Source organism: Oreochromis niloticus, linkage group LG7, assembly GCF_001858045.2.
Source record: "Oreochromis niloticus isolate F11D_XX linkage group LG7, O_niloticus_UMD_NMBU, whole genome shotgun sequence".
NCBI lineage: Eukaryota > Metazoa > Chordata > Actinopteri > Cichliformes > Cichlidae > Oreochromis > Oreochromis niloticus.
The window spans coordinates 2,932,430-2,957,228 of record NC_031972.2 but is presented as its reverse complement, the minus strand read 5'-3'; the positions used below and the strand labels follow the sequence as shown (position 1 = coordinate 2,957,228).

Below are 24,799 nucleotides of genomic sequence, written 5' to 3'. Positions count from 1 at the left end.
CTCCCATGAACTATCATCATGTAATCCTGTAAGACTGCAAATATATATTTAGTGTAATACTTTGATTCATTGCTATATGAATAAAACTGAATTAACATAAATGATGAAGCTTTATGACGACTTGAATCAGTCATGTTTGTTAAATGTGATTCGTCTTGATGCTGGAAGCAGGAAGTCCCTCTGTCTCCGTCCTCTGTCCTGCACATGCAAAGCTCTGCTCTTCTTTCTGCTGCAACACTGCGAGCTGCATTAATCAAGTGCAGCGTTAAGCTACACATGCAAATATTAACACCTTCAGTGAGTTTCGTGCTGCTGTGTGCACACACTGTCTCCCCACATGCACTGTCCCGCATTAACTCTTCTCTGGATGGGTTCCTCATTTCCTGCTGTAGCGACGCGCTCCTTGGCTTTAAACGTTTCTTGGAACCGTGTCAAGCCGCAGCGCACCAAACGCTGGGGCGGCCCGCCCGGCTTGTTGACAGTGCGCCGCGGGTCAGCAGTGTGTTTACGAGCTGCAGTTTGCTCGTTCCTTCGCAAATGGAGAAGTGGTGCGGCTTATCGTTGAGGGAAGTGACTCTTTAATGCTTTGAGTCGAGCAGCTTTGCACGAGTTCTGCTGTGTGACTAAGCCCCTAAACAGAACATGTGACATGTTTATGTTAGCGTGTGATCAATCTGCTGGTCATGCTGAGCGGGGGTCTCTGCGTTACCGCAGCCGCCCTTCAAATCTGGGTCGCTGCTGAACGTCCATCTGCTCGGGAAAGGCTGTTATTGGTAAATAAGAGCACGCAGGAACACAGGATGTGAAAGGGTAATGTTTGCACGATGACGGGAACAGGAAGAAATGTGCAGCCCTCCAAAGCCTGCTTTTCCTCTTGCTATCTGTCTCCAGCAGGTGGGCTGTGGTTGTCAGTGTGTGTGATGCAACAAATGGCGTTGACTGCAAGACGCCAATAAAGTTTCACCAACCAGACTTCTCTCAGTTTCCTCAGTGTTTCTAGATGCGGTGACATATCTGACATCCTGCTTCGTTATATCCTCTGTTTGTCCTCATCTCGGCGTTCTCTTTTAGTGTTCTCGGTATGCTTGGTGATATGACTTACGTGGAACAGCAGAAACATGAAGTGAAAAGAGGAAGGTGCGAGGGAGAGGGAGGAGAAGGTAAAGGAGTCAAAAGGAGGTGGTGAAAGGAGGGGAAATGACTCCAATCCAGTGAGGAGAAAAAGTAAGAGGAAGCAGAGGAAAGAAAAGGAAGAAGGATTGGAAAGTAAATGAATAACTGATGAGAATGAAATTTGGAAAAAATGTAGTGTGTTGTAAATGAAGGGAGAGAGAAAGGAGCAGAGGAGGATGTTGAAGGAAGGTAAAGGAAAAAGGAGAAGATGGTCGAGGTAAAAGGAAATGGACAAAAGTATTTAGTCAGGGAGGAGAAATTAAAGATGGATGAATTTGGAAAGAAAAGGAAGCAAAGAGAAAGTAAAGAAAAGAATGAGATGTGAAGTAAAAGAAGAGTAGGAAGAGGGCTTTGTGAAGGAACAAAGAGACGGGGAAGGCTTTAGGAAATGAAAACAAGTAAAGGGGAAACTGGTTGGGAAACAAGACACGAGAGAAGGAAGTAAATTGGGGGAATGGTGAGAGGATGGGGGCATGAATAGGAAATATGTCAAATGAAAAACATGAGGATTTGTGGACTAAAAGGGGAGGAAAATACCAAAAGGTGAGGAGAACTGGAGAAAAGAGTTGAAGGAAGGAAGCGAGAAATAGGCTTAAGGAAGTAGGAGAAGTATGAGAAGGAAGAGGGAAAATAAAAGAAAGGAATGAAGGAAGTATCGCTGGATGAGGAAGTTAAAGGAGTAAAACAGGAAGAGGAAGTAGATGAGTGGGAAAATAATGTTAGTCGACGTTAAATTTGCATCTGAGGTTTTTATCTAGAATTTTCCTTTGAGAAGAGCAAATAATTTCCATTTTTAAAATAAATAAAGTTACAGATTAATATCCTGTTGTGGATTTAATTTGCCCAGACTGACGACTCTCATTAGCTTTCATAGTTCTTCCAGGGGTGAATGTGCTACAGCTCTCTGGCCTTTGTCATTGGCCTGTGAAACACCTGCCAGGTGACTCCTCACACCCGTTCAGTCAGCTGTTTGAGTCGCCCGCAACTTCCTCTGTCACCCTCCTCCGGTTTCTCTTTCTTTGTCTTTCTCTCTCGCTGCTGATGCACTTCCTGCTTTGACTCATCAAACACGCCATTTAAAAAAAACGTCTCCTTCATGCAGCGCTTTGCAAACTCTACACAGTGTATCGACGAGCTGACAGGGCTGTAGAGAACTGAGTCAGGGTTTACAAATGCTGACACAAGGTCACACCACACCTGAAAGGTAAAGGAGAGGGCACGCCCCACACCCTGTGCGTATGTATACTGTTGCATGCACAGAACAGCCAACGCTTCCGTGCTAACTCGAGCCTTTACTTGAGCTGGCACAGATACTTGCAGAGGAGAAACTGAGATCATGTGTTATTTAATGATCGTCATATAAGAGACCAAAGCACCTCCTTACCTGGTACTCACATGCATGCATGTACCCACGCCTCGATACCGAAATGTGGGAAAGAGATGTGGTTCTTCACATGAACGAGCATCATTTCATATCCACAGTGTTACATTTTTAGGGATGTAAAATGTGGCCGATAGCCAGCCGTTACAGCAGAGCTTGTACCTGGCGTTCCCGCACTCCTGAACAGTGCCACACGCCAAAAGTGATGTCACATCCGCCTTTCAGCCACGCGGTCGTGCACCGCCTTGGTTTTTGTAACCTTGAGCGGGTGCCGTGGATGGAAATGCACAGAAGACTTTCTGGAAAAACCTTTGGAGGTAAAAACGATTTTTGTTCCCGATTTTAACTTCTCCTCCTCCTCCTTTCCCAGTGCTGATGGGGAGGTTTCAACTGAGTGGCGACCCCTATTGTTCCGGAGTATGAATCATACGCAGATATATATTTTCAGAGATGTCATCTGTAACCAGACTCCTTTGTGATGGCAACCTAATTTTTTTGTCTTGTTTGGAGCGACACTTCGAACACTCCTTTCTGCTCTTTCTCGGCCCCAAACACCTGTTTGCTCGAGTTCCCGTTTAAATTGTTTTTCGTGATCGGGAGTCTTTTTAAATGAGGACAGATTCAACATCGCCAACTCATGAAACTGGATGCCAAATGTAAGTGGAGCAAAACTGATGGGAGAAAACAGATTAACATCGACCGCTGCCACGGTGATGTCATCTTGTTTACTGATTGGCTGATGCCTGTAAACAAGACAAAAGCAGATACCAATGGTCAGCCAATAAATGGGCGCATCGCTATAAATAAAGTGTACAGATTTACATTTTGGTGGTTTTGAATGAAAATCTGTCCATAATCCGTCCTACCAGTGATGCAGAGGTGATCAGCACAGATGAGCCGAACGTTTTACTGTAAAATATAGTTCGTGCGTCACGGTCTCTTTCTTATGCTTTGTGTCTTATTTCCTCCGTTCTCCTTCCATCACTGCTCGCTGTCTGCTTCTCCCTGGAAACAAAAAAACATAACATACATCTCCATCCTCTTGTTTCTATGGCAACGCAGCAGAGCAGAGAGGAGATGAGGAGCCGTAGCCTCCTCCAGCCCTTCTCCGTGATGAGAAGCACAACAGAAAGAGACAGAATAAGAAAAGGAGAGGTTTGGGAATAAGACGTAAAAAAGGAGGAGGACTGAAAGAGGAGGAGAGGGAGAGGAAAGGGTAGAGAGAGGCAATCAGTGCTCGCTCTTGTGCAGGAAGGAGTATCTATGGTAACCTCGGCCGGTTATCAGAAAATTGAAGTCTCCTCTGTTTGTCTCCGTTCTGCTCTCCCTCTGCCTATTCAGAAATGCATTTATCGTCTCCTTCAGCTCCCGGCTTCATATTCTCCTCTTAATGTTGCAGTTCATCTCGTTAGTGTGTCATGTGTGTGCAAAAAGCTCACGGCAAACACTATTTGGCAGCTTTGAGACATGCAAACGGAGAGGCGGAGGGATGGACAGAGGCAGGGGCTGAGGTTTACTCTTCCGAGGAAATGAGACATCTTGCCCAGAACCAATATTTGCCGTAGACGTCGTCTGTAATGAAAATCCCGCACGGGTGCAGGCGCACAACAGGTATCCTGTGTGCGGGGAGGCGGGGTTACACCGAGAAGCCAGCTCACCCCATCGGTCGTGGAGGGAGGTGTAAATAAAGGAATAGCATGTACGTTCTTCACAGAGGGTGGGGACGGCGGAGCTGTTTGTTTGCTCTATAGAGAGAGATGGACGCAATTAAAGACAAGAACCACCTGTCTGCCCGAGCGGGCTGCAGAGGGACGCCAGGCGTCTGCTGCTGCTGCTCTCGTGTAGCTGCTCAGATGTGTTTGTGTTTACTGGAGCCGCAGACGTGCTGTTTATCTGTGTGGAAGCACACGCAGGGAAGAAGATGCAGTGGAGTCATGGAAGGACGGGCCTTGTATACTTTTAAAGTCACTGTTAACAAATGTCTCTGGAACACTAAAAAAAGAGAGCGAGAGAGGCCCCACGTACAGAAAGAGGGAAAACACAGCTGCAAAGGCAAACGCCACAAAGGTACACATGTTCAGCTCAGTTCAGTTTTATTTAGACTCTGCCTGTTCACAGCACCACTTCAACTGGAGACAGAACCCGAATGAACAGGCGGGAAGAGACCTGTACCGGAACCAAAGGAGCCAGACGATGACACGCAGTAGTGCTGTGTAAAAGAACGAGGGGCGGATTGAAAGTGCTCAGAGCATCATGGGAAGTCTCACAGTGGCCTGGGCATGTGGCTCAGCTTCACCTGAAGACCAAAGGATGACAAAAAAGGCCTAAAGACGACTACAGGGAGGTTGATGACATCCGGAAAAGGCCTCTTTGTTACAAGTTGTTATGAGCGCACTGATACCAAAACATGTGTAATTGTAATCAGATAAGAGCAGATTTTCCTGGGATTTCTTCAGAAACATTATCTGAGGGGCAGACGTGGCTGAGAGGCCTGAACTGAAACGTGTAGAAGATTTACTCTTCCAGTGAACGCTGAAATTAAATGAATATAAATAATGCTTCTACTGCCCACCAACAGTGTCTGTTTATTTGGTGTTTCTCAGTTATGGTTGAATAGTTTAACTGCTGCATTATTCGTGCTTTAAAAGAAGAAAAGCTGGCTCGAGTTAAGCTTCCTGTATCTGCCCGCCTGTACTTTATATTATAAATACAATAAACAGAAAAAAAGGAGGAGGTATCCTTAACTTTAGCCCATCTCGGTTAGGTGGGCAGTAACATGTGTGCTACTATATTTACATTGTTACTACTAATACACAGACCTGGTTACTGCATTATTAAACCTACGTCTGACGGAGCAGATCAGCTGTGGTTCTTTCCCAGTTTCATTCTCAATCAGCAACACGCCAGATAAAGTAGGTCAGCTACGACGCTTTAGTCACTTCTCTCTTTAGATACCAACCAAACTTCATTATGTTTTTGCAAACCTGGTGTTTTGCAATCAAGTCACCGCAAGAAAGCCAATGTTTTATCTGTGTTTAACCACTAGCATAAAAACTCAGTCTGTACAGTTTCACAGATTACAGAAATGGCTTTCAGAGAGGGACGTCCTGCATGTGTGACGAAGTTGCTCCCGGTGAAACTTTTTGCACTCGCTCTGCCACCCTGAGAGAAAATGTTGCTACTCCACTCTCTGTTTTCCAAATTTTGTGAAGGGAAATGGCCTCAGAAAAATGAAAAGCAAAAATAAAGCTGATAATTCCAACACAGCAATGCAGCGAAAGCCACTACAGATGACGTCCACTCGGGTCATTTGTGTGGATATACAGTTAATCTTGCCATCGCCAATAATTGGTCGAAAATCACGCAGTGACGCCGGCGTCTGGGAAATCAGCTGATGATTCATTTGCTGCCGTTTCTGCAGTGCTGGCAGACACTCGTCTTATTATAGAGTGGCATTAAACATTTCTCTTCAAGCTCCTCCTGCGGGTTAGAAGATATACAGGCTCGGTTTCCTTGTGGCTTTCTCTCAGCCTCGTTATTTTTATCTGCTTGGCTCCCCCCGCCTCCCTTTCTCTAAAGACTCTTCTGTTCCTGAGTCCGGAAACTTGTGGCCATTTGTCAGCGTTTCTGTAATCATTTTGAGACTAGCAAACGGGTTGTGGCGTGTTACTCATGTGCACTGCGATGAGACTGCGATCAGAGCTCTGCCATCGCACCAAAGGGCCTCTTTCTGCATGCGCGTCGAGTTAAAGCTCCGCCGTCGTGTCTTTCTGGCTGATGTTTGTGTATTTGCGTGATTAATGGCTTTTGCTAAATTGATTTTCCACTTTGTTCTTGCATTCGGTGAATGTTTACTTGGAACTAAATCAAATGTCACCACAGCTGATAAAGATTACTCTGTGTACTGTTTTCACAGCATTTACCACTCGGCTGTATTTGGAGGTTTTGTTTGGCCCCGTGTTTACCCAGGGCAGGTTAGCCTGGGATATGTTTCTTTTTGTCTTTCCAGCTGACTGCCAGTAAAAAATAAATGCCTTTTTCTCCTCCTGCTTTGTTTAAATATACAATATGCACTGTAAATGTTAGACAGTGGCAGACTAATATCCTCTTGCTCTTTCCCTCTCTCCTCCCAGCCCACCGGTTACATGGAGACATCATTGCCCTACAGCTCCATAGAGGACCTGCAGCTCCTCTCTTGGGACAATGCCCCAAAGTACTGCGTCCAGCTCAGCTTCCCTGGTGGCACCGTCCTGCTGCAGGTAATTCATTATTATTACGACTATTTTCACCTCCGCCAGGGAGGCTATGTTTATGGTAGCATGTACGAGCTGTGAGCAGGGTCGTGTTAACGATCTGTTACATCCGTTACGTAACTAAACATTTAAACAGACTTAACAACAAGTTACCAACCTGACATGTCTTAAAAAACGTACGTTGCGTATATTAAAATAGGTTTCAGCAGGGCAAACAGCAAAAGCACTGCAAACTTTATAAATACTTTTAAAACAAAGACAACAGAATGAAAATGTATAAAACTGTTCTCACATATGTTAATGCTGTCCAGAGAGGTGAGTGGAGGTCTTCAGTGTTGCACTGATTGTTGCTCTAATAACTCTAACCTCTTGTGTTCAGCACAACTAGTAAATTAGTAAGAGCAAAGTCCTCCATGCAGCTGAAGTCTTATGAAAACGTAACAAGTTCCTCTCTGTCTCCTTCAGAGCATCTGTAACTAGACAGTTTCTGAAACTAGATCAAAACATTGTGGCTTGATTTGCGAGCACATTCCAGGAACGCACGGTCAAAACACACTTGCCACATCTCGTCGCGTCAGCTCGTCAAATCTGATCTGCCCTGTCCTACTATAGATTCTTATTTAAAGGTTAGGTTTAAACTTGATCAGAGTTGTACATCAATAAAACGCTTACCTCACTAAATGACTACAAAAAGCCTACACGATGAGAGAAAATGAGTACAGACTCCAGACCAGCTGCAGTGGAACAAAGCAGCTCTGTTAGCCTCTGTGGGCAGCAGCCACATTTAGAGGTGGCTTATGGGGCGTCCAGTGGATAACTGGACCAAGACCCTCTGTTCTGTGCTCTGGTCACTGTTGTAGATTAATGTTACACAACAGAATGATCAAAATTGTTATCAGGTCATTGATCCTTCTTCTTACTAGGCAGCCATGTTTAAACCTGGAATAGCATCACTGTTTGTGCCCGTCACATTGATTATAGTTTTAGTTTCATCATTAGCAAGTATTTCTATAAACAGCTAGAATGTGACAAAATGTTAAATAATTGCAGATTATTGTGTAAATGCTGTTTTCTTTGTAGCATTGTTAAATGAGTATTTTTACAGTTTTACGCACTCCTGAATTTAACTCGACCTTTAACTTATTAGAGCTTGTCTGTCCGCTGTCTGCTTTGGCTTGGGACAACACAAGGTCCTGTCTTTGGCCTGTTGCTCCATGTACCTGCTGAACTCTGAGAAAATTTCATTTCAGCATTAACCAGAGCCGCTCAGGGGGCACATTTAGTACCGTTACCCATTAGCCCAATTACCTTGGATACACAGCTCGGCCTATGATTGGTGCTGGGGGTCAACAGTGAATGTCAGCCTCTTCAGCTGTGTTTGCTTGTGCCTGCTGGCCTTCTTTGGACCACCGCCCGATGCTCTCACTTTGAAGGAGAAGTGCTTTGCTGGTCGTGGAACGCTGGGAAACCTGGGATAAATCTCCAGCTATGTAAAGAACACTGACGCGCATTTAGTGTTTAGTGGATGGATGGTAGATTTAAAGGTCAAGTTGATGAGTAGAAACCCCAACCTGCCACTATATTGTAGGTTAAGCTGAAGCAGGCAGGTACTCATGAGCACAAAAGGCTGTAATACTACTGTACTTTACTATATTTAAGTATTCTAGTACTTGACTTGCCCCATCCTATGCTTTTAATACAAAATCAACAAATTGAAATCTGTTTCACTGGACAGAAACTGTTCCTTTAACTGTTGTTTAGCATCTCTTTGTGGTCATGTTGCGCTGCATGCAGTGTTTCTCTGCGCGATCCTTCAGCTTTTCTGGTTGTGTGTGCGGTTGTATGTTTAATTTTTGCACTAGAGACACGTACTGTACCAGGAACAACCACAAAGGCACTTTGTGCAGCACACAGCATGATAGCGCTGCGCTAATTAACAAAGTAGTTTGAAGTAACAATGTCGTAGCAGTCGCTCATGGGTTGGGTCAGCACATTGTGCAAGTCGAATATCTAAAAAAGGTTTGAACTCCTAATCTTGTAGAAATGAATCCAACACCTGAGCTCATCCGTGTTCACGTTAAGCTGCTGCAACCACAGCGGCGGCGGGAATCACCCGGCAGCACGATGCAACGTTATTACGATTTTTAACGATTCGTGATATGCTGAGCATTTGACTTTTTTGTTAAGATCGATTTTATCCAATAAGATAAAGTTATCTCACTTCAGTTATTTATTTCCTGTTAAATGAGATTGTCAGGCATACCAACGCTGCCGCTAAAACCTGCCATAAGTGTTGCCAGAAGACAGAGTCAATATATCAATCTCTCGGTGTGATATCTAACTGCGATTGAATGGGGTCAGGTTGGAAATAACATGCAATCTGTTTCTGATAATACAGCAATTAACAACGATAAATCATTGGAAATCACATATCTGTTGTCGTCCACATAGACAGAAATTCATGATAATAGACATTCAGAGACATTTCTGTCGCTGGGGGTCAACGGCGGCTCTGTTGGTGAATAAAAGCAGCCGGCAGCTGGTTCAAAAGAGTCCCTTTGAGTTGTGCTCAGTGACAAAGACTCATTCAGACCAGTAACAACATTTTTGGCAATCTAATTTATAAATTAGGCGACGGTTCTTTGTGTCGTCTTTGTTGGATGCTTTGTCAGTTGAGCTGGTTTAATGTGAGTTTGTGCAGCTAGCGTGGTGTCACGATGGGGGTGCATGAGATGAGAGTATTTGAATTTATTTAATAAAACATCCATATTTGGTGTCCCTCCACTGAGACAATATTGCCAAGCAAAATATTTGCGATTTGAAGCCACCGCTCTGTTTCCAAAGACACGAGTGGAACGGTCTTACTGTGAACGCCATCAACTTTATCAGGAAGTCTGACACGTCTAGTTATTACATTTTTATTTTAGTTAAAAGACTTTAAATTGGATTAGATTACTAAGATTACAATTACTTAGAGATTACGTGGACTTCTTGGCAGATGCACAGAATGGTTGTTATTATCAACTGTGCATCTGACAGTTGCAGCACTGTGCAAGTTTTTGATATTGTTTTAGCAGCTCTCTGACCATTAGGTTTGCTTTTATGGGTGCGTTAAATCTGTTTCTCTTCTTCACAGCGCAGGAGTCTTTAATAAAACTGTAGGTCTGGTCATTTAATGCTGGCTAAAAGGTGAACTTATGACTTGAAGTTTGTTTCAGGATATGCTCGAAATCATTTGACATCTCGTGTGTGTGTGTGTGTGTGTGTGTGTGTGTGTGTGTGTGTGTGTGTGTTGCTGCAGGCTGCAAACAGCTACTTGAGGGACCAGTGGTTTCACTCCCTGCAGTGGAAGGTAAGGTCACTGTTTTTTCTTTCTTTAACTATGAATTAAATCATTTCTTCAGCCTCATTAAAGCTCCACGCTGCAGCCTTCACCCTGTCCTCCACTTTGTAAAGATTACCACACGCGGTGACATTTACTGCAGAATTATCATCCCAAAACATCAGAAATGGATGTTTATTATTACACACCTTCCCCATACAGCATTTTATAGCACTTCAGAGCTTTATGAGGATCAGACCTCTAAACCTGTCAGGTCTGAATCCATGCTGTGCTCACAGAGCTAAATAAAGCTGTACAAGGAAGTATGCCTTAGTACTTGCAATGACTTCTGCACTGTACAGATGTTTCGGGTTAGTGTATGACACGTTTCTTGGGACACATTTAAAATAAAAATCCAACACAAACACGGAGGAAACTGTGACAAAGGAGGAGCAACGAGACAAAAACCACTTTTATATTATTTCCTAATGATTTGTGTCTGCTTTGGTTATCACTGTCATGTGTTTATTTGGCTTTTTTTTTAGGTGTTTTGTACATGTTTTTCCCCTTTTTTTTCTTGGCTCCGCCCAACTTTGAGGAACTTTCTTTGTCTCTTTGTAGCTGTTCTGTCTCTCTTTGTGGTCTGTGTCTTTCCACACTTGTTTTCTTTCTGTGTATTTTGTGTGTGGGCTTATTTTTTTCTTTCTTTGCATATCTTTGCGGTTCCTTTTGTCTAAAGGTGGATTTACGGTCTTGGATTTGTATCCGTTTGCATAGGTATTTGCCTGTGGACAGCCTCGCGCACCTTCGCCTACATGTGGTAGCTGTTTATTGTCACCAACAGTGGCACAAACAACCATCTGTGGGCTGGTGTTGCTTGTGCTTTAGTGGGTCAATAAGTTGCAGAAGAGTGAAGTTCAAATGTAGAAAAAGCTGAAGTTAAACTGATCATTAAAAAACTATAAAAAGCGTTCGCTGCTCTGTTGTCTGTGTTTCTCATGCAGGAGTGTAGTGAACTCAGCTGTCACTCAGCTGTCACTCAGCTACAGCATCGCCCACATCGAGCTGTGTTGTTTTTTTTGCTGGAGCATTGTACACAAGCAGTTTTCCTGGGCCCTCCATAGGCAAATACCTGTGCAAACAGACACAAATGCAGCACCCTGATGTGTTATGTGCAGTCCTGCGGCCTTTGGGCCGGTGCTGAGCTGTCTGTGACCGCGTCGTGTCTCCTGCAGAAAAAGATCTACAAGTATCGCAAGGTCCTAAACAACCCGAGTCGCTGGGACGTGGCGCTGAAGGAGATCAGAGCGCTGGTGGACATGGCTCTGACCTCACCGCTGCAGGATGAATCCATCCACCAAGCTCCACTGCACATCATCTCCACCCTGCTGGCTGAGGTAGCACACTCACTCATGTTGTGTGACATTGTTTGATGATGTCGTTTCCTTTAACCTCCTAGGACCTGGCCTCCACATATGTGAACATCACATTTTGGGTTGTGTAGACCAAAATACTACATTTTGCTCTACAAGGGCCTGATATCCACTTACGAGGACGTTACACTGCCACTGTTCTATCTAAATTTAAAACAAATATCCTCATATGTGGCTCTCATTTTTCTCAGAAACAAAAATTTGGTGAAAAAAAAAATCTGGTAGTTCTTTGTTTTTACATTCATCAGGTGCCAATCAGCCCAAATGTCAAAGAGAAATTAAAAATGCATGCCATGGAAGAGTTCGGGTCTTAGGAGGTTAAGGTGGAGAATTTCCATCGTTAGATATATCGTTAACTCCGTAATCCATAATTAGTTCTTCCTTATTTTTGATTTGTTCCTCTTCCTTTGCAGAACTCAAACCTCAGTCCTCAGGATCATGAAAACATCATCGTGGTAAGTTTGCTGTCACTGTGCACTAAACTGATACTTAATGAGTTTATTAATCATTAACCGTTTCAGTCCACCCTTTTGTTGCTTTGCTTGTTAAACTGAAGAATATAGATTGTTCCCGTGTTTCTCTTCATGCTGCACTTTTTTATTTGTGTGTTTTCGACCGCGGCGGTCGATACCCACGCGGTGGTAACTGGGCAGAGCGGGGGGAGCTTGATGCTTAGGGAAATTGTGATGTTTGTGTAGCTCACCTGTGGCCTGTTTTTGCACAGCTCCTTCACCTGACAGCATCAGGTACATTCTGCTGGCTCTGGGCCTGTGTAAATAAGAGATATGATATGGAAATAGTCACCTGTATGTGTGTGTTTCTGTGTGTTCATGTGTGTTTGTGCAGGCTATCGCTCCTCTTCTGGAAAACAACCACCCTCCACCTGATCTGTGCGAGTTCTTCTGTAAGGTGAGCTCTTGTGCAGCGTGATGCTGAACGCGTTTCTTCTGCCGTAAATATTTCAAATAATTAAAAGCGCTTCCTTTTTGACGCCCGCCGATCTTGTGTGTTGCAGCACTGTCGGGAGCGGCCGCGGTCGAGCGTTGTGATCGAAGTGTTCACTCCTGTGGTTCAGAGAATCCTCAAACACAACATGGTGAGATCGGCTTTTCTGCACAGCGCCATTTTTATCTTAGACTTCTTCTTATTTTAGACTTCTCAAAGTAAATTTTAGGAAGCAGAAGATTTTGCAAGACCAGCAATTCCCAGCAGCGATAGATCTGCTTTAAAAATCTTTACTGGTTCCACGTAGCCCACCTCTCCTTTTGATGACTGTTTATTGCAGGCAGTTTTGTGTTTTTGGCTGCAAATGCCACATTCCTGCGGTGCCTTAACCCTGGGAGCGTTCTGTTAGCTGTTTGGTGCTGTGTTGTAATTTAACGTCATATCACCCACCAGATCATCTGTGACCCATCTAAGGTTAGGGTTGGACTGTGTTTTGACGTCATGCTAAATTGGTAAATATTGAGAAATCCCTCAGAGACCGTTAGCTTTCAAATTAAGGGTTTCTGCAGAAGCATTTCCATGCAGGCAGAAGTATATTTAAAACTTTAGACTTTGTAAATGTTAAAAGGTTAAGGTACTTTGTTCTCCGTGGTTTTGGTATAGCGGTAAGTCACTGCTCCCACTGGGAAAAACCTGATCTCTGTGGATGACGATGTGCATTTTGCTGAATGAGAGTTTAAATCCGTCTGCTGTCTTCAGTTCTGTGAGAATTAAAAAGACATGAATGATTTGCCATGTTAAGTTCCCACAAGCCCTCACTTTAGGCTGAGCTCAGGCCATGAGCTGCAGCTTAAGTAATAGATAGAAATGGTGATTAAGTATGGTGTAGAACGAGCACGGTGAGCTCCAATCAGTGTGAGTCTCGTCACTTTACCAACTGTCAGTGGCACTCATAGAGAAACCTAAATGAGGTGTTTTGCAAAGAAAGACTCTTCTAGTTGTCTTTAATAAACATGTATGCAGTAACTAATGGGAATAGGAAAACATTTTATTTCTGCATGTCCTTTTTTTTATTTTGGATTATATTTTCCTAACTCTGCTTTTGGGTGTTGCTGACAGGATTTTGGGAAGTGCCCTCGTCTGCGTCTCTTCACTCAGGAGTACATCCTGGCTCTTAATGAGCTCAACGGTGGGATGGAGGTGGTCAAGAAGTTTATTCACAGGTGAGCATGTGCTGCTATAAATCTGTAATCCGTGACTCAATAACTTCAGACTACAGCCTCTATTTAAAGATGCAGTGAGGTGGGATTTAATTGCTCTGGAGCCCGCAGCTGTAGCTCGCGGTCAGGATGGCAGGATGTTTAAAAAGGGGGGAAAAAAGTTTTTGGGGCATTGCCTTCAATACTGGGTAAACATGCTGCAGAGACCAAAGCCAGACCAGTCTACTGGAAACCAGAAATAAGGCCACGGCGAGCCTGAGGAGAGGCTGCCCGTTCAGCTGAGCGTTATTAAGATGAAAGTTTTAAGAAAAAGAGAAAAATGTTGCCAAACCATCAGATTGTAATTTGCCTGAACACTTGGACAGTTATTTATTTTCTCAATAATATTACATCGAGTTTGATGACACCGTATGTAGAGTGTGTGTGAGTTGTGTGTTTCTTGTCCACTTGTCCTCGTGGTAGAAACTGGGCACCAACGTATATCCTCACTCTACAAGTGTAGCTCTTTGAATTCTCATAATAGACAATATAATAACACATAAGTAGCACATTTGTTTTTTCTTTGAATGATTCACAATCCAAGAGGAAGTGAATATAATTTGAAGCCAAAGGCTGTTGGATAAAATGCAGCACACTGCAGATATTTCCCACACGTGAGGAGGAACTGAATCTGTGTGAAAACCAAAGAGTGGTAGGCCAGCAGTTCAAAGTAACAGGCCAGCATGACCTTTCTCCGCACTGCGTGAGACCAGCCACTCACTTTTACAAACCCCTACACTTCCTGGAACTGCCAACTAGTATTTCGAGCCAAATCGGTAGCATGACAGAGCTAACACTGTTATTGTCTTGTCCTCATCATCTCCAGCGTGGCAGGTGTAGCCCCCTACACTCACAGTAGAGTCACTAGCATTCCTAGCTATCCTTTACAGGTCACTACTGACTGGCATTCCTAAAGAATTCAAGTATACAGTGTTTTGTTAAAATGCAGGTGAGGCTGTACCCCCCGAAAGCTCATACACAGTTACCATGTAGTCCTTTAGCGTCAGCTTGGAGGACGGGTATAGTTGGACTCAAGCTGGATTTAGATAAGTTGTAAGTTGTCCTCTAACCTGCACGTTTGTTTTGCAGCATGCACGGACCCACAGGCCAGTGCCCTCACCCACGTGTCCTGCCAAACCTGGTGGCAGTGTGTCTGGCTGCTATTTATTCCTGTTATGAGGAGTTCATCAACAGGTCAGTCACGCCCATATCCACACGCAAACAGTATCTGCTTCTTCTTCTTCTTCTTCTTCTTGTCGAAACGCTAACTCGCCTCACCACCGTCACATTCGTCCTTCTCTTCTTTCCAACTCTCACTCAGCCTATACATTTGTTGTTTGCACTTTTTATACTAGACAAAGCTCACTCCACAGCATGCACGGAGAGTATTTACACCATTAAAAGGTTGCTTTTAAGCCTCCTTCTTGCTGCTGTTCCGGCAGAAGGGTTATTCTGTTGTTTGCCTTCACGTTGTCATTGATTAGACAAACACATGACTGGTAATTTCCCACATCTTGTAGGACTAATATGAAGGAAACGATACAAACACCAATTTGCAGATGTTACCAGGAAAGCAGACGGTAACTGTTTCGATCATCAGACCACATTATGCCATTTATAGCCCTAAACTAATCTGCAATGTTCCAGAGTGCCACAGAAATACATGAGCAATTATATACAAAAGAATAAATGGAAAGTAATTAAATACATAAGCTGATTATGTTTATTAAGAAGAATAACCTGAGGTTTGTTGGGTTCTTGCAGGACTATTCACAGTTTCCAGTTTTGCTTCTTATTAAATGCAGCTCATTGCTTATGGATGTAGCAACTGTGGCATCAGCCACTGGTTTGTGGATTTAACATTCAACATCAGCATTTTGGACTTGGTTTTTATTTATTTTAGAATTATTTTTTGAAATGTGTCTTTCTGGTGTTTCCCATCTGGACTCTGTTGATTTCACGGCCCTTCTCAGCTCATTATCACCATCCCTTTAGCGCTGTTCACCCCAGAGAGGAGCCACTTTTTCCAAAGCACTAACCCACGAAGGAGCTGTCACTCCAGGAACTGTCTCTTCTGCCTCCAGCTACATCTCACCTGCATCTCTAATCTGTGCTTACGCTTTTTCATGCACGCTCTCCAGCATGACCGATTTTTTTCCTCTCTTGCTTGTTGCAGTCGGGACAACTCCCCCAGCCTGAAGGAAATCCGAAACGGCTGTCAACAGCAGAACGACCGCAAACCCCCGATGCCGCTACGCCTGCTGCGGCCCGAACCCCCAACGCCACCTCCTGCCACCATCCTACCGCTCTCTACCACCCCCAGTCCTCCTCAGCCACCTCCCCCAGCCCCCACTAACCCCGTGGCTCCAACCATCCCCATCTCCTCTCCGATGTCCTCCCTGCCGCTCTCTCCTCCTCCCTCCGTCGTCAACTCCAGCGAGATCCTGGTGGAGCTAGAGCGGAACAACAATTCGGCAAATACCAAGCGGAAGGGCGGGCCGACGAGGGGCGACAGCGAACCCAACCTTATCGACTGTCTGCTGGTCAGCCCGGCCGTCAACACGCTCTCCATCCAGCTGCCGGCACAGGCTGACCGAGTGCTGGGCTGCTTCGCTCTCATCCTCAAGATGCTGTGAGTTAATGCATCAGTGCTGTAGCACGTCAAAACTGTTTTTCTCCGGGGTGACAGGGTGACGCTGACTCTGTGTTCTTGCTTTGTGATGTTGCTGTAGGTCAGACTATGACGACTGGAGACCTGCTCTGGCCAGCCTGCTGCAGCCCATCCCCTTCCCTAAAGAGTGAGTGTTCATCATAGATAATGTAGCATATGTTGCACACTGCATATATAATAGGATATGCAAATAAAAAAAAAACAGATAAATCCATCATGATGTCACGCAATGGTTTGAGCAGGCTCCAATCATAAACACACTAAATGACAGACTAATAAAAAAGAATTTAACTTCTGTGTGGAATTAGTGATGGTAAGACAGAGTAGACCGTGACTGACTACACTCCCACATTTCAGGAGATTAAAGCAACTTTAGTATCCAGTTTGATGAAAACACCCATCGTCCATTAGTCATGAATGAAGATGTCACTTTGCCTTCAGACACCAAACCTTTTTGTACCAGAGCATTGCTTCATTTTTTCCTCTGTTTTCACATATTCACACTCACTCACTCATCCAGTGATTCATCTTAATCTAAAGACCAAGAAAAAAAGGACAACTCGGATTTGGAGAAAAATCTCCAAAAAACATATTTTTTTATTAAAATGTGGCGAACTATCCAAAGGTATTGTATGAGTTAGAATGCTGGATAATATAATATATGTTATTAATGATGAAAGACCAAAAAGCAGCCAGGGCCTTGTGTTCATGGAGGCCACTGAATCAGCGGTCCTCAACCTTTTTGGGGCCACAGACCGGTTGAATGTCAGAGAATATTTTCACAGACCGGCCTTTAAGGTGTCGCGGATAAATACAACAAAATAAAACGATACGACCAAGACAAAAACGGTGGTATTTTGTAAATATAATAATAAACGTGAATTCACTGTGTAACTGTGTAACTTTATTAGCAGCGTCCTCCTGAAATGCACCAACAACATTGAGAGTAACATCCTCCTCTCTGCCTCTTAATGCTCTCTGGTCGCTATGGTAACGCGTAAATATTTCTTTCAAAATAAGACACACAACTACAACACGGGAAAAGACCCAGGGAAACTGAGTTAACGATTAAAACCCTGAAAACCATAAATTTCACACCCGAGCCTCAACTCTCGGACCGGTACCAAACGACACACGGACTGGCCCGGGCCATGGCCCGGGGGTTGGGGACCGCTGCACTAAACTGCTCCAAACAGCAGAGAATTTGGGGTTCCTGCTGTGGGAGAGTCAATTAAAACCAAACGTGTGCCTCTGGGGCTGAACAGTGAAGCTGTGCGGAAGCCCCACAAAACCTGCAGTTCCTGTTGTGGCCACTTGAGCTTAGTTCCAAAAACAAGCCAGTCCCCACTGACTCGCTGTCGCTGTCTCTCAGGGTGTGCACATATTTCTGATGAGGACCCGTGAGGGTGTCACTGCTGACGTGGTGAGGTACATTACCGGGCTTCCCAAAGGATCGCAGACTAGGATGGGGGGAGGATTCCTACCCCCAGCGAGCCCACTGTTGTTAGGCATAAGTAGCCCAGAGCTGTCTTTGTAATTGGCTGCCTGATCCCAAGCTTCATTAACGGCAACTAGACAACAACTTGTTGTTTCTTCAACTCGGGAACCCACCTGCGCCACTGTTACCTGGCTGATGTCTTCAGGCGTCATTAGGAAAAGCAACAATATTCCCCAGAACCCTTTAGCTCTGGACAGAGTGAGTCATCTCGTACAAAGTGAGAAGCATATGCATGCAGAGGACTAATTAACACATTACAAGTTGTTAGTCACACATTAATGATTCCATAAATATCATCCCATACTACATGAATAATGCCAAAAACAAAGAGGGTTTTTTAATAGCTATATGAAGTATTTTTAAATAATACTTTTTAAATGATATTTAAACTGCTCCACTGTGGGATCTTCCTGCTTTGTTTGCAGTCGCGCTCCCACCATTTCAAAACGTCTGGAAACACCACGATCACCAGCCAAAGGCTCTGTGATAGGCAAACGAAGCAACAGAAGCTGTTCGGTTAACCAGTGACGCTTCTTTCCACTCGACATTTTTCAGTAACCAGCATCTAAATTCTTTATTTCTAGCCAAAACATGTTTTGTGAGGTCACGGCGACCTTTATCTTTGACCACCACGATCTAATCGTTCATCCTTGAGCCCAAGTAAATGTTTGTGGCAGACTGGCAGTCACAGACATGACTTAGATGAGAACGAGGCATTCTCTGTGAAATCTGTTGAATAAGGTGGAAACTGGATGTTTTATGCTGTAAAAACTAACAAATATGTAAGCACAGGAGCTTTCAGTGAATGCCATTTTATTGTGCACCAGCTAATTATAGTCATGAATACAAGAAAATACTGTCAGTTGTAAGGATTTATGTATCAGGACATCAGATGCACTTGATTAATTAATTCTCAGCAAGTGTGAGAGGCTCTATAAAAGCAGAGGTATCGGCAGATTGCAGTTCTGGAGCAGTCAGGTGTGTGTTAACACAACGCCAAGGAGGAAAGACATCAGCGCTCATCATAGAGGAACAACAGTTGCTGTGCATCAATCTCAGAAAGGTTATAAGGCCTTTTCCAAACAATCTGCAATCCATCGTTTTACAGTGAGAAAGATTCATGACAAAAAATTCAAGTCAATCTTTAAAGGTTAAGACAAAAGGTTAAAATACAGTTAGTTGAATAAGTAGGGCTTCTTTGGAAGGCTTACAGGAGAACGCCTCTTCTCTCTGAAGAACATGGCAGCATAGCTCAGGCTTGCAAAGCTACATTGCTTCTGGAAAATAACTTCTGTCCTTTGGACAGAGAGCAAAGTGGAGATGTTTCACAGACAGGTCAGCACGGCGGTGGAGGAATGATGATTTGGGCTTGTTTTACAGCATCAAGGTGCTGCAGTGGCCCAATCAAAGTCCGGACCTCAACCTGGCTGAAATACTGAGGTTGGACCTTCAGAGAGCTCAATGATTGAAGCAATGCTGTAAATACGAGTAGGCCAGAATTCCTCCACAGTGATGTGAGAGAGTGATGAAGCCATGCAGAAAACGATTACATTACTACATTACTAAAGCATTTGAATTAGATTTTGTTTAATACATGCTGGCACAGTGTAACATGTCAGGTTTTCTTGGATGTACTTTCCTAATTTTAAGACCCATTAAGGATTACATCATTTATTAAGTGTCGATACGTAAAAAGCTTCCAATAGAAAGTTTGTGCTTACTTTTTACCGTGCTTGTATATTTACAGTGACGCACTGATGAGCACCAACATGGCTTTTCCTAGGAAAGTGGCCCTCCATGTCCTCCCTGTACTTTCCACCCATGGTTGCATTGTTATGACAACAGTGGGCGGGGGGGGGGGGGGGTTCAGTAGCTATGATCCATCTTTTACAGATGGTCTCTGCTTGTCATTGGCTCCTCACAAGAATCTGATCCACTCTGCAGATCACAGCCTGTGGCGTATTTTTATAGAGGAAACGAGTGCAAAGTACACACAGAGTCAAATAATCCATTCATAACTTTCTGGGCAGTTGTGCATTGTAACAAAAATGCACGGTTGTCACAGAATCCCTGGATTCAGCTCCCAGCTCACCAGGGTGTCTCGGCACGCCATTTGGGAATCGCTGATCTGAGTAACAAACAGTTCATAGAAGTCATGTGTACACGTGCTGGAAATGTCATAATGAGCTCTGCACTCCCTCTGCATGTGGACCGTATCCACCAACACAAAGTAACACCGTGCCTCTGTGTCATCAGCTTTACATCACCGTTAGAGAAAGCGCAGACGCGATGTCGAGGCAGCTTCCAGAAAGGCACAGATGTGCAATAAAGATCAGCTTGGAGTCACGCTGCATTTAAAAATGGGTTCATGTATTTCAGGCTGTAACACCTCACATATCTCTGTCTTCTCTGCAGGGCTCTCGCACATGCCAAATTCACAAAGTAAGTAACCGAGACACGCTCCTTATAAATGAGGTGAACTCGAGCTTTCAAACAAACTGACCTTTGTGTCTTGATATTTCTGTCTCTAAACAGGGAGCTGAAATATGTCATTCAGAGGTTTGCAGAGGACCCTCGGCAGGAGGTGTGTGTCTGTGTGTGTGTGTGTGTGTGTGTGTGTGTCTGTCTGTCTGTGTGTGTCTGTCTCTGTGTGTGTGTGTGTGTGTGTGTGTGTCTGTCTGTCTGTGTGTGTCTGTCTGTCTGTGTGTGTCTGTCTGTGTGTGTGTGTGTGTGTGTGTCTGTCTGTCTGTGTCTGTCTGTCTGTCTGTCTGCGTGTGTTTGTGCGTGCGTGCGTGTCTGTGTGTGTGTGTGCGTGTGTGTGTGTGTGTGTGTGTGTGTGTGTGTGCGCGTGCGTGCGTGTCTGTCTGTCTGTGTGTATGTGTGTGTGTCTGTGTGTGTGTGTGTGTGTGTGTGTGTGTGTGTGCGTGCGTGTCTGTCTGTGTGTGTGTTTGTGTGTCTGTCATGTGTGTGTCTGTGTGTGTGTGTGTGTGTGTGTGTGTGTGTGTTCGTTCAGGTTGAACTCTGCTTTAAGCTTTAACACCCTGTATGTGTGCTTCCCAGGTCCACTCCTGCCTGCTCAGCGTGCGTTCAGGGAAAGATGGCTGGTTCCAGCTCTACAGTCCAGGAGGCGTGGCCTGTGATGACGACGGAGAGCTCTTTGCCAGTATGGTGAGTGTATGAACGCACATGTAAACATTGACGCAGTCATCCTGAACTGTAACGTGACCCTCCCCCCTGCTCTTCCTTCCGTCCTCCAGGTTCATATCCTGATGGGCTCCTGCTATAAGACCAAGAAGTTCCTCCTCTCTCTGGCTGAAAATAAGCTGGGCCCCTGCATGCTGCTGGCCCTCCGTGGAAACCAAACCATGGTGGAGGTGGATGAATTTTAATCTTTCTACCTTATAACCGTAAATTATGTCCTGGTCTCCTAAATATATACACATTTTGCAGTTTTGTGTCTTTTTGTGGATTCTTTGGGTCACTGTGGGGTGTTTCTACACTACTCTCTGGTTGTGTGGTTGTTTTTATTCAAACCTTTTTGGTCTTTTCACATCACATCTCTGTAATTTATCACTTTCTGGTTGTATGTTTTCGCATTTTGGCCATCCTGCTCATGTCTGTCTCTTGGTGGACACTTTTGACCACATTTCCTTACTTTATGTGTCTTTGAGGCCATTTTTTTATCCCTTTGTTTTTGTTTGTGGTCATTTAGTATCACCGCAGCAGTTTGTGTACATATTTTATTTTAGTCTTTATCACTTTATAGATTTTCTGCATCACATTTGGTTTGTTGCTCCTCAGCCTCACTTTCCAGTCGTTTTCTCACTCTAGTCACTTTTTTTTGGCCACACTGTGGCCATATGTGTCTCACTGTTAAGTCACTTTACCTCTTTATGTGGATGTTTCCGGTCTCGTTCTAATCATTTCTTTTTTTAAATTAGTATTTGTTGCTATATTGTCTTGTTTTTTTTCTTTTCTTCACACCTTTTCTCTGTCTGATCATTTCATTATTTTTGACATTTTGACTCTTTGTGGTTGTTTTGCATGGCATTTTGGTCATTTTATTCTCATCTTAGTCTTTGTATAGTCCACCCATGTGAAGTTTGGGAGTTTATTATTACTATCTGGCATGGCTGTAGCTCAGGAGGTAACTTAGGTCATTGAGTAATCGGCGGCTGCTCCAGTCTGCATGCCAAAGTATCCTTGGACAACATGCTGGACCCCGAGCTGCTCTAAAAGGATTAATCAGAGGGTGAATGTGAGTTTTAGACATAGAAGAAAGTACTTGTGTGAATTTGTGAATGAGTCAGGTTGAGTAGATTAAGAGTAGAAAGTCCATTTACCAACACTGAGCTGCACTATGTGTTGGTTTCACCAAATGTTCTGGTGTTTCAGTATATCAGCAGCTTTAACTTGTGCATGATATGTTTCCAGATCCTGTGTCTGATGCTGGAGTACAACATCATTGAAAATAAAGACACCCAGCTGCAGATCATATCCACCCTGGAGAGCACCCAGGTGGGGCTCCGCATGTACGAGCAGCTCTGCGACCGACAGAGAGAGCTCAAAGAGCTGGTGAGTCCGACTTCTCCGCTCACTCTCGTTATTTAGTAGAAGCGCCGAAGCCTGCAGCCGACACGCTGCTGCGGGCGCACGGAAAAATAAAGTCACCAGCTTCTCATTACTGCAAATTCATGTGTCGTCAGTAACGCATGTGACCTGGTTGTAGATAATTGTCAGTCTGCAATTCTAACACACTGGTGATGGTTGTTGACAGTCTGAGAGGTCATGCACACATTAGGGACAAAAGGAGGACTTAAGGTGCATTTACACGCATCCACATGTTAAATATTATGTGTATGAACATGTGTGGACATAAAATCCTTCCGTTTACTCTAAAAAATCTTTGAAGGTTGTAGTTTTTCTTCCTTCAGAGCAGCAGCAGAAACAGGTGTTAGGAGAAACTGATGATAATAATAATGAAAGAATCTGCAGAAAATACATGCATGTGAAACTGCCAATGTGCTTACGATGTATAGTTGTCACACACTTTGTCAAACTCACAGTAAAGTTTAGACTCTTGTACTCTTCTCCAATTAGAAGTTTGTGGTTTTTAGTATATATTTGATATAAATGTCACTACATTTTCTGAGATGATTTACATAACACACATTTTATATTAAAAAATCTGAAAAAGACGGCATGTATTGGAAGCAAAACAGTCTAAATCTGTAAAATTAACAACTTTATATATAAAAAAGCACCTGCCTGTTACTGCTGTCATAGTTCTGTTAAAACAAGCGATAAAACAACACATTTATCTAATATTTGCTTAACATACGTCATTTATGCTGATATGTAGACTCCATTTATTTGCAATTCAAATAAACATGTCTATATTCCATAACTTATCTCGCCTCCTATTTAAGTCCTTCCCAGTAACCAGTTGTTTTCTTTATCACAACAATACAGCGGTACACCGTTATCTCTCAATAAACTCGAAATGCAGTGTTAGATAATTGAATAAAATGGATGTAAAGAGAGTTTGTGAGTGAAGGAGAGAGAATACAGCTAAGCAAAATGTGCTGGTGTTTAAGATTAAAACGTAATAATCTGTCTCCCAGTTGATGATGCAGAACAGAATTTCATCAGTGAATTTGCAGGTCTTTACTTCATGTCTGTGCAGGCCAAAGTCTTGCCCCAGAAACACCACATTTATGTTATGTAGGAAAATAAGTTTTTATTACTGGTTCTAACTGAAGCAGGACGTGAAGCATTTTTAAAGCATCTTATTATTGAAATTAAACATGAGGTGATATGAGACATGCCTCAGTGGGAAACGCCTGCAGCTGCTCACACCTGCCATCTACTGTTAGAAAAGATTCCTGCAAGGCCTCAAGCTCAGACGCCATCTTTCTTTCTATTTTCTCCTCAGCAAAGAAAAGGAGGCCCTACCCGGCTGACTCTGCCCTCCAAGTCCACGGTGAGACCACACTGCTGACACAGACACACTGTCGTGGAAAGGAAGCAAAACTCTTGATTTGACTCTTACAATAACCTGTCATCACCTCTCTAGGATGCGGACCTGGCCCGCCTGCTCAGTTCAGGTTCTTTTGGGAACTTGGAGAACCTGAGCCTGGCTTTCACCAATGTCACCAGTGCCTGTGCTGAGCAGCTTATCAAGCTGCCTTCACTCAAACAGCTCAACCTCTGGTCCACACAGGTAAACGGGCCCAACACAAACAGCTGCACAAGGAAATCATGACTGTCAATGAGCCTACAGATGCCTAACAGCTGCCCTTTCCTTGCTTTGTTCCACGCTTCAGTTTGGGGATGCAGGACTGAGGTTGTTATCCGAGCATCTGGCCTGCCTTCAGGTTCTGAACCTGTGTGAGACTCCCGTCACTGATGCTGGTCTTCTGGCGCTCAGTTGTAAGACATCTTGCGTTTTTATGACACAGTGAATGTCCTTGATAGTGTGTGTGTGTCAACTCTAACTGCAAATGTCTGCCTGTTTCAGCCATGAAGAGTCTGTGCAGCCTGAACATGAACAGCACCAAGCTCACAGCTGACACATACGAGGACCTCAAGGTAATTCAGTCAGTCTTAAAGGGTTCCCCTGCTGTTCTGTTTCTGTGTGGCACCTAATGCTAAATAAATGGAAAAAAGCATGCCTCGGGATCTTTATTGCTTTGAAGAGAGGTCTTATATCTGATGTCTACACAGATTAATTTTGAATGGACTGATATACCATAGTGTACATATATATTTTTGTATTAATACAGTGAAAATAAATGGTTTTGACAAAGCCACCAACACCTGACCCCATGATGGCTAAAACTGTGCAGAGCCAATGTTAGCTGT

General features: G+C 43.9%; 1 protein-coding gene across 2 annotated transcripts in view; it reads left to right on the top strand.

Annotated features, from left to right (window-relative positions):
- Window positions 1-24,799, top strand: part of cmip (c-Maf inducing protein) — a 42,886-nt gene that overhangs the window by 12,952 nt on the left and 5,135 nt on the right. For both annotated transcript variants that reach the window (XM_005449215.4, XM_013265392.3), the window contains 19 exons: window positions 6,688-6,813; window positions 10,109-10,159; window positions 11,365-11,526; window positions 11,976-12,017; window positions 12,409-12,471; window positions 12,578-12,658; window positions 13,627-13,730; window positions 14,856-14,960; window positions 15,943-16,398; window positions 16,499-16,564; window positions 20,351-20,377; window positions 20,471-20,519; window positions 20,996-21,103; window positions 21,193-21,309; window positions 22,370-22,510; window positions 23,871-23,918; window positions 24,012-24,158; window positions 24,262-24,367; window positions 24,456-24,526. In XM_005449215.4, the coding sequence (XP_005449272.1) occupies window positions 6,688-6,813; window positions 10,109-10,159; window positions 11,365-11,526; window positions 11,976-12,017; window positions 12,409-12,471; window positions 12,578-12,658; window positions 13,627-13,730; window positions 14,856-14,960; window positions 15,943-16,398; window positions 16,499-16,564; window positions 20,351-20,377; window positions 20,471-20,519; window positions 20,996-21,103; window positions 21,193-21,309; window positions 22,370-22,510; window positions 23,871-23,918; window positions 24,012-24,158; window positions 24,262-24,367; window positions 24,456-24,526 (2,070 nt within the window). The remainder of the gene's footprint in view (window positions 1-6,687; window positions 6,814-10,108; window positions 10,160-11,364; window positions 11,527-11,975; window positions 12,018-12,408; window positions 12,472-12,577; window positions 12,659-13,626; window positions 13,731-14,855; window positions 14,961-15,942; window positions 16,399-16,498; window positions 16,565-20,350; window positions 20,378-20,470; window positions 20,520-20,995; window positions 21,104-21,192; window positions 21,310-22,369; window positions 22,511-23,870; window positions 23,919-24,011; window positions 24,159-24,261; window positions 24,368-24,455; window positions 24,527-24,799) is intronic.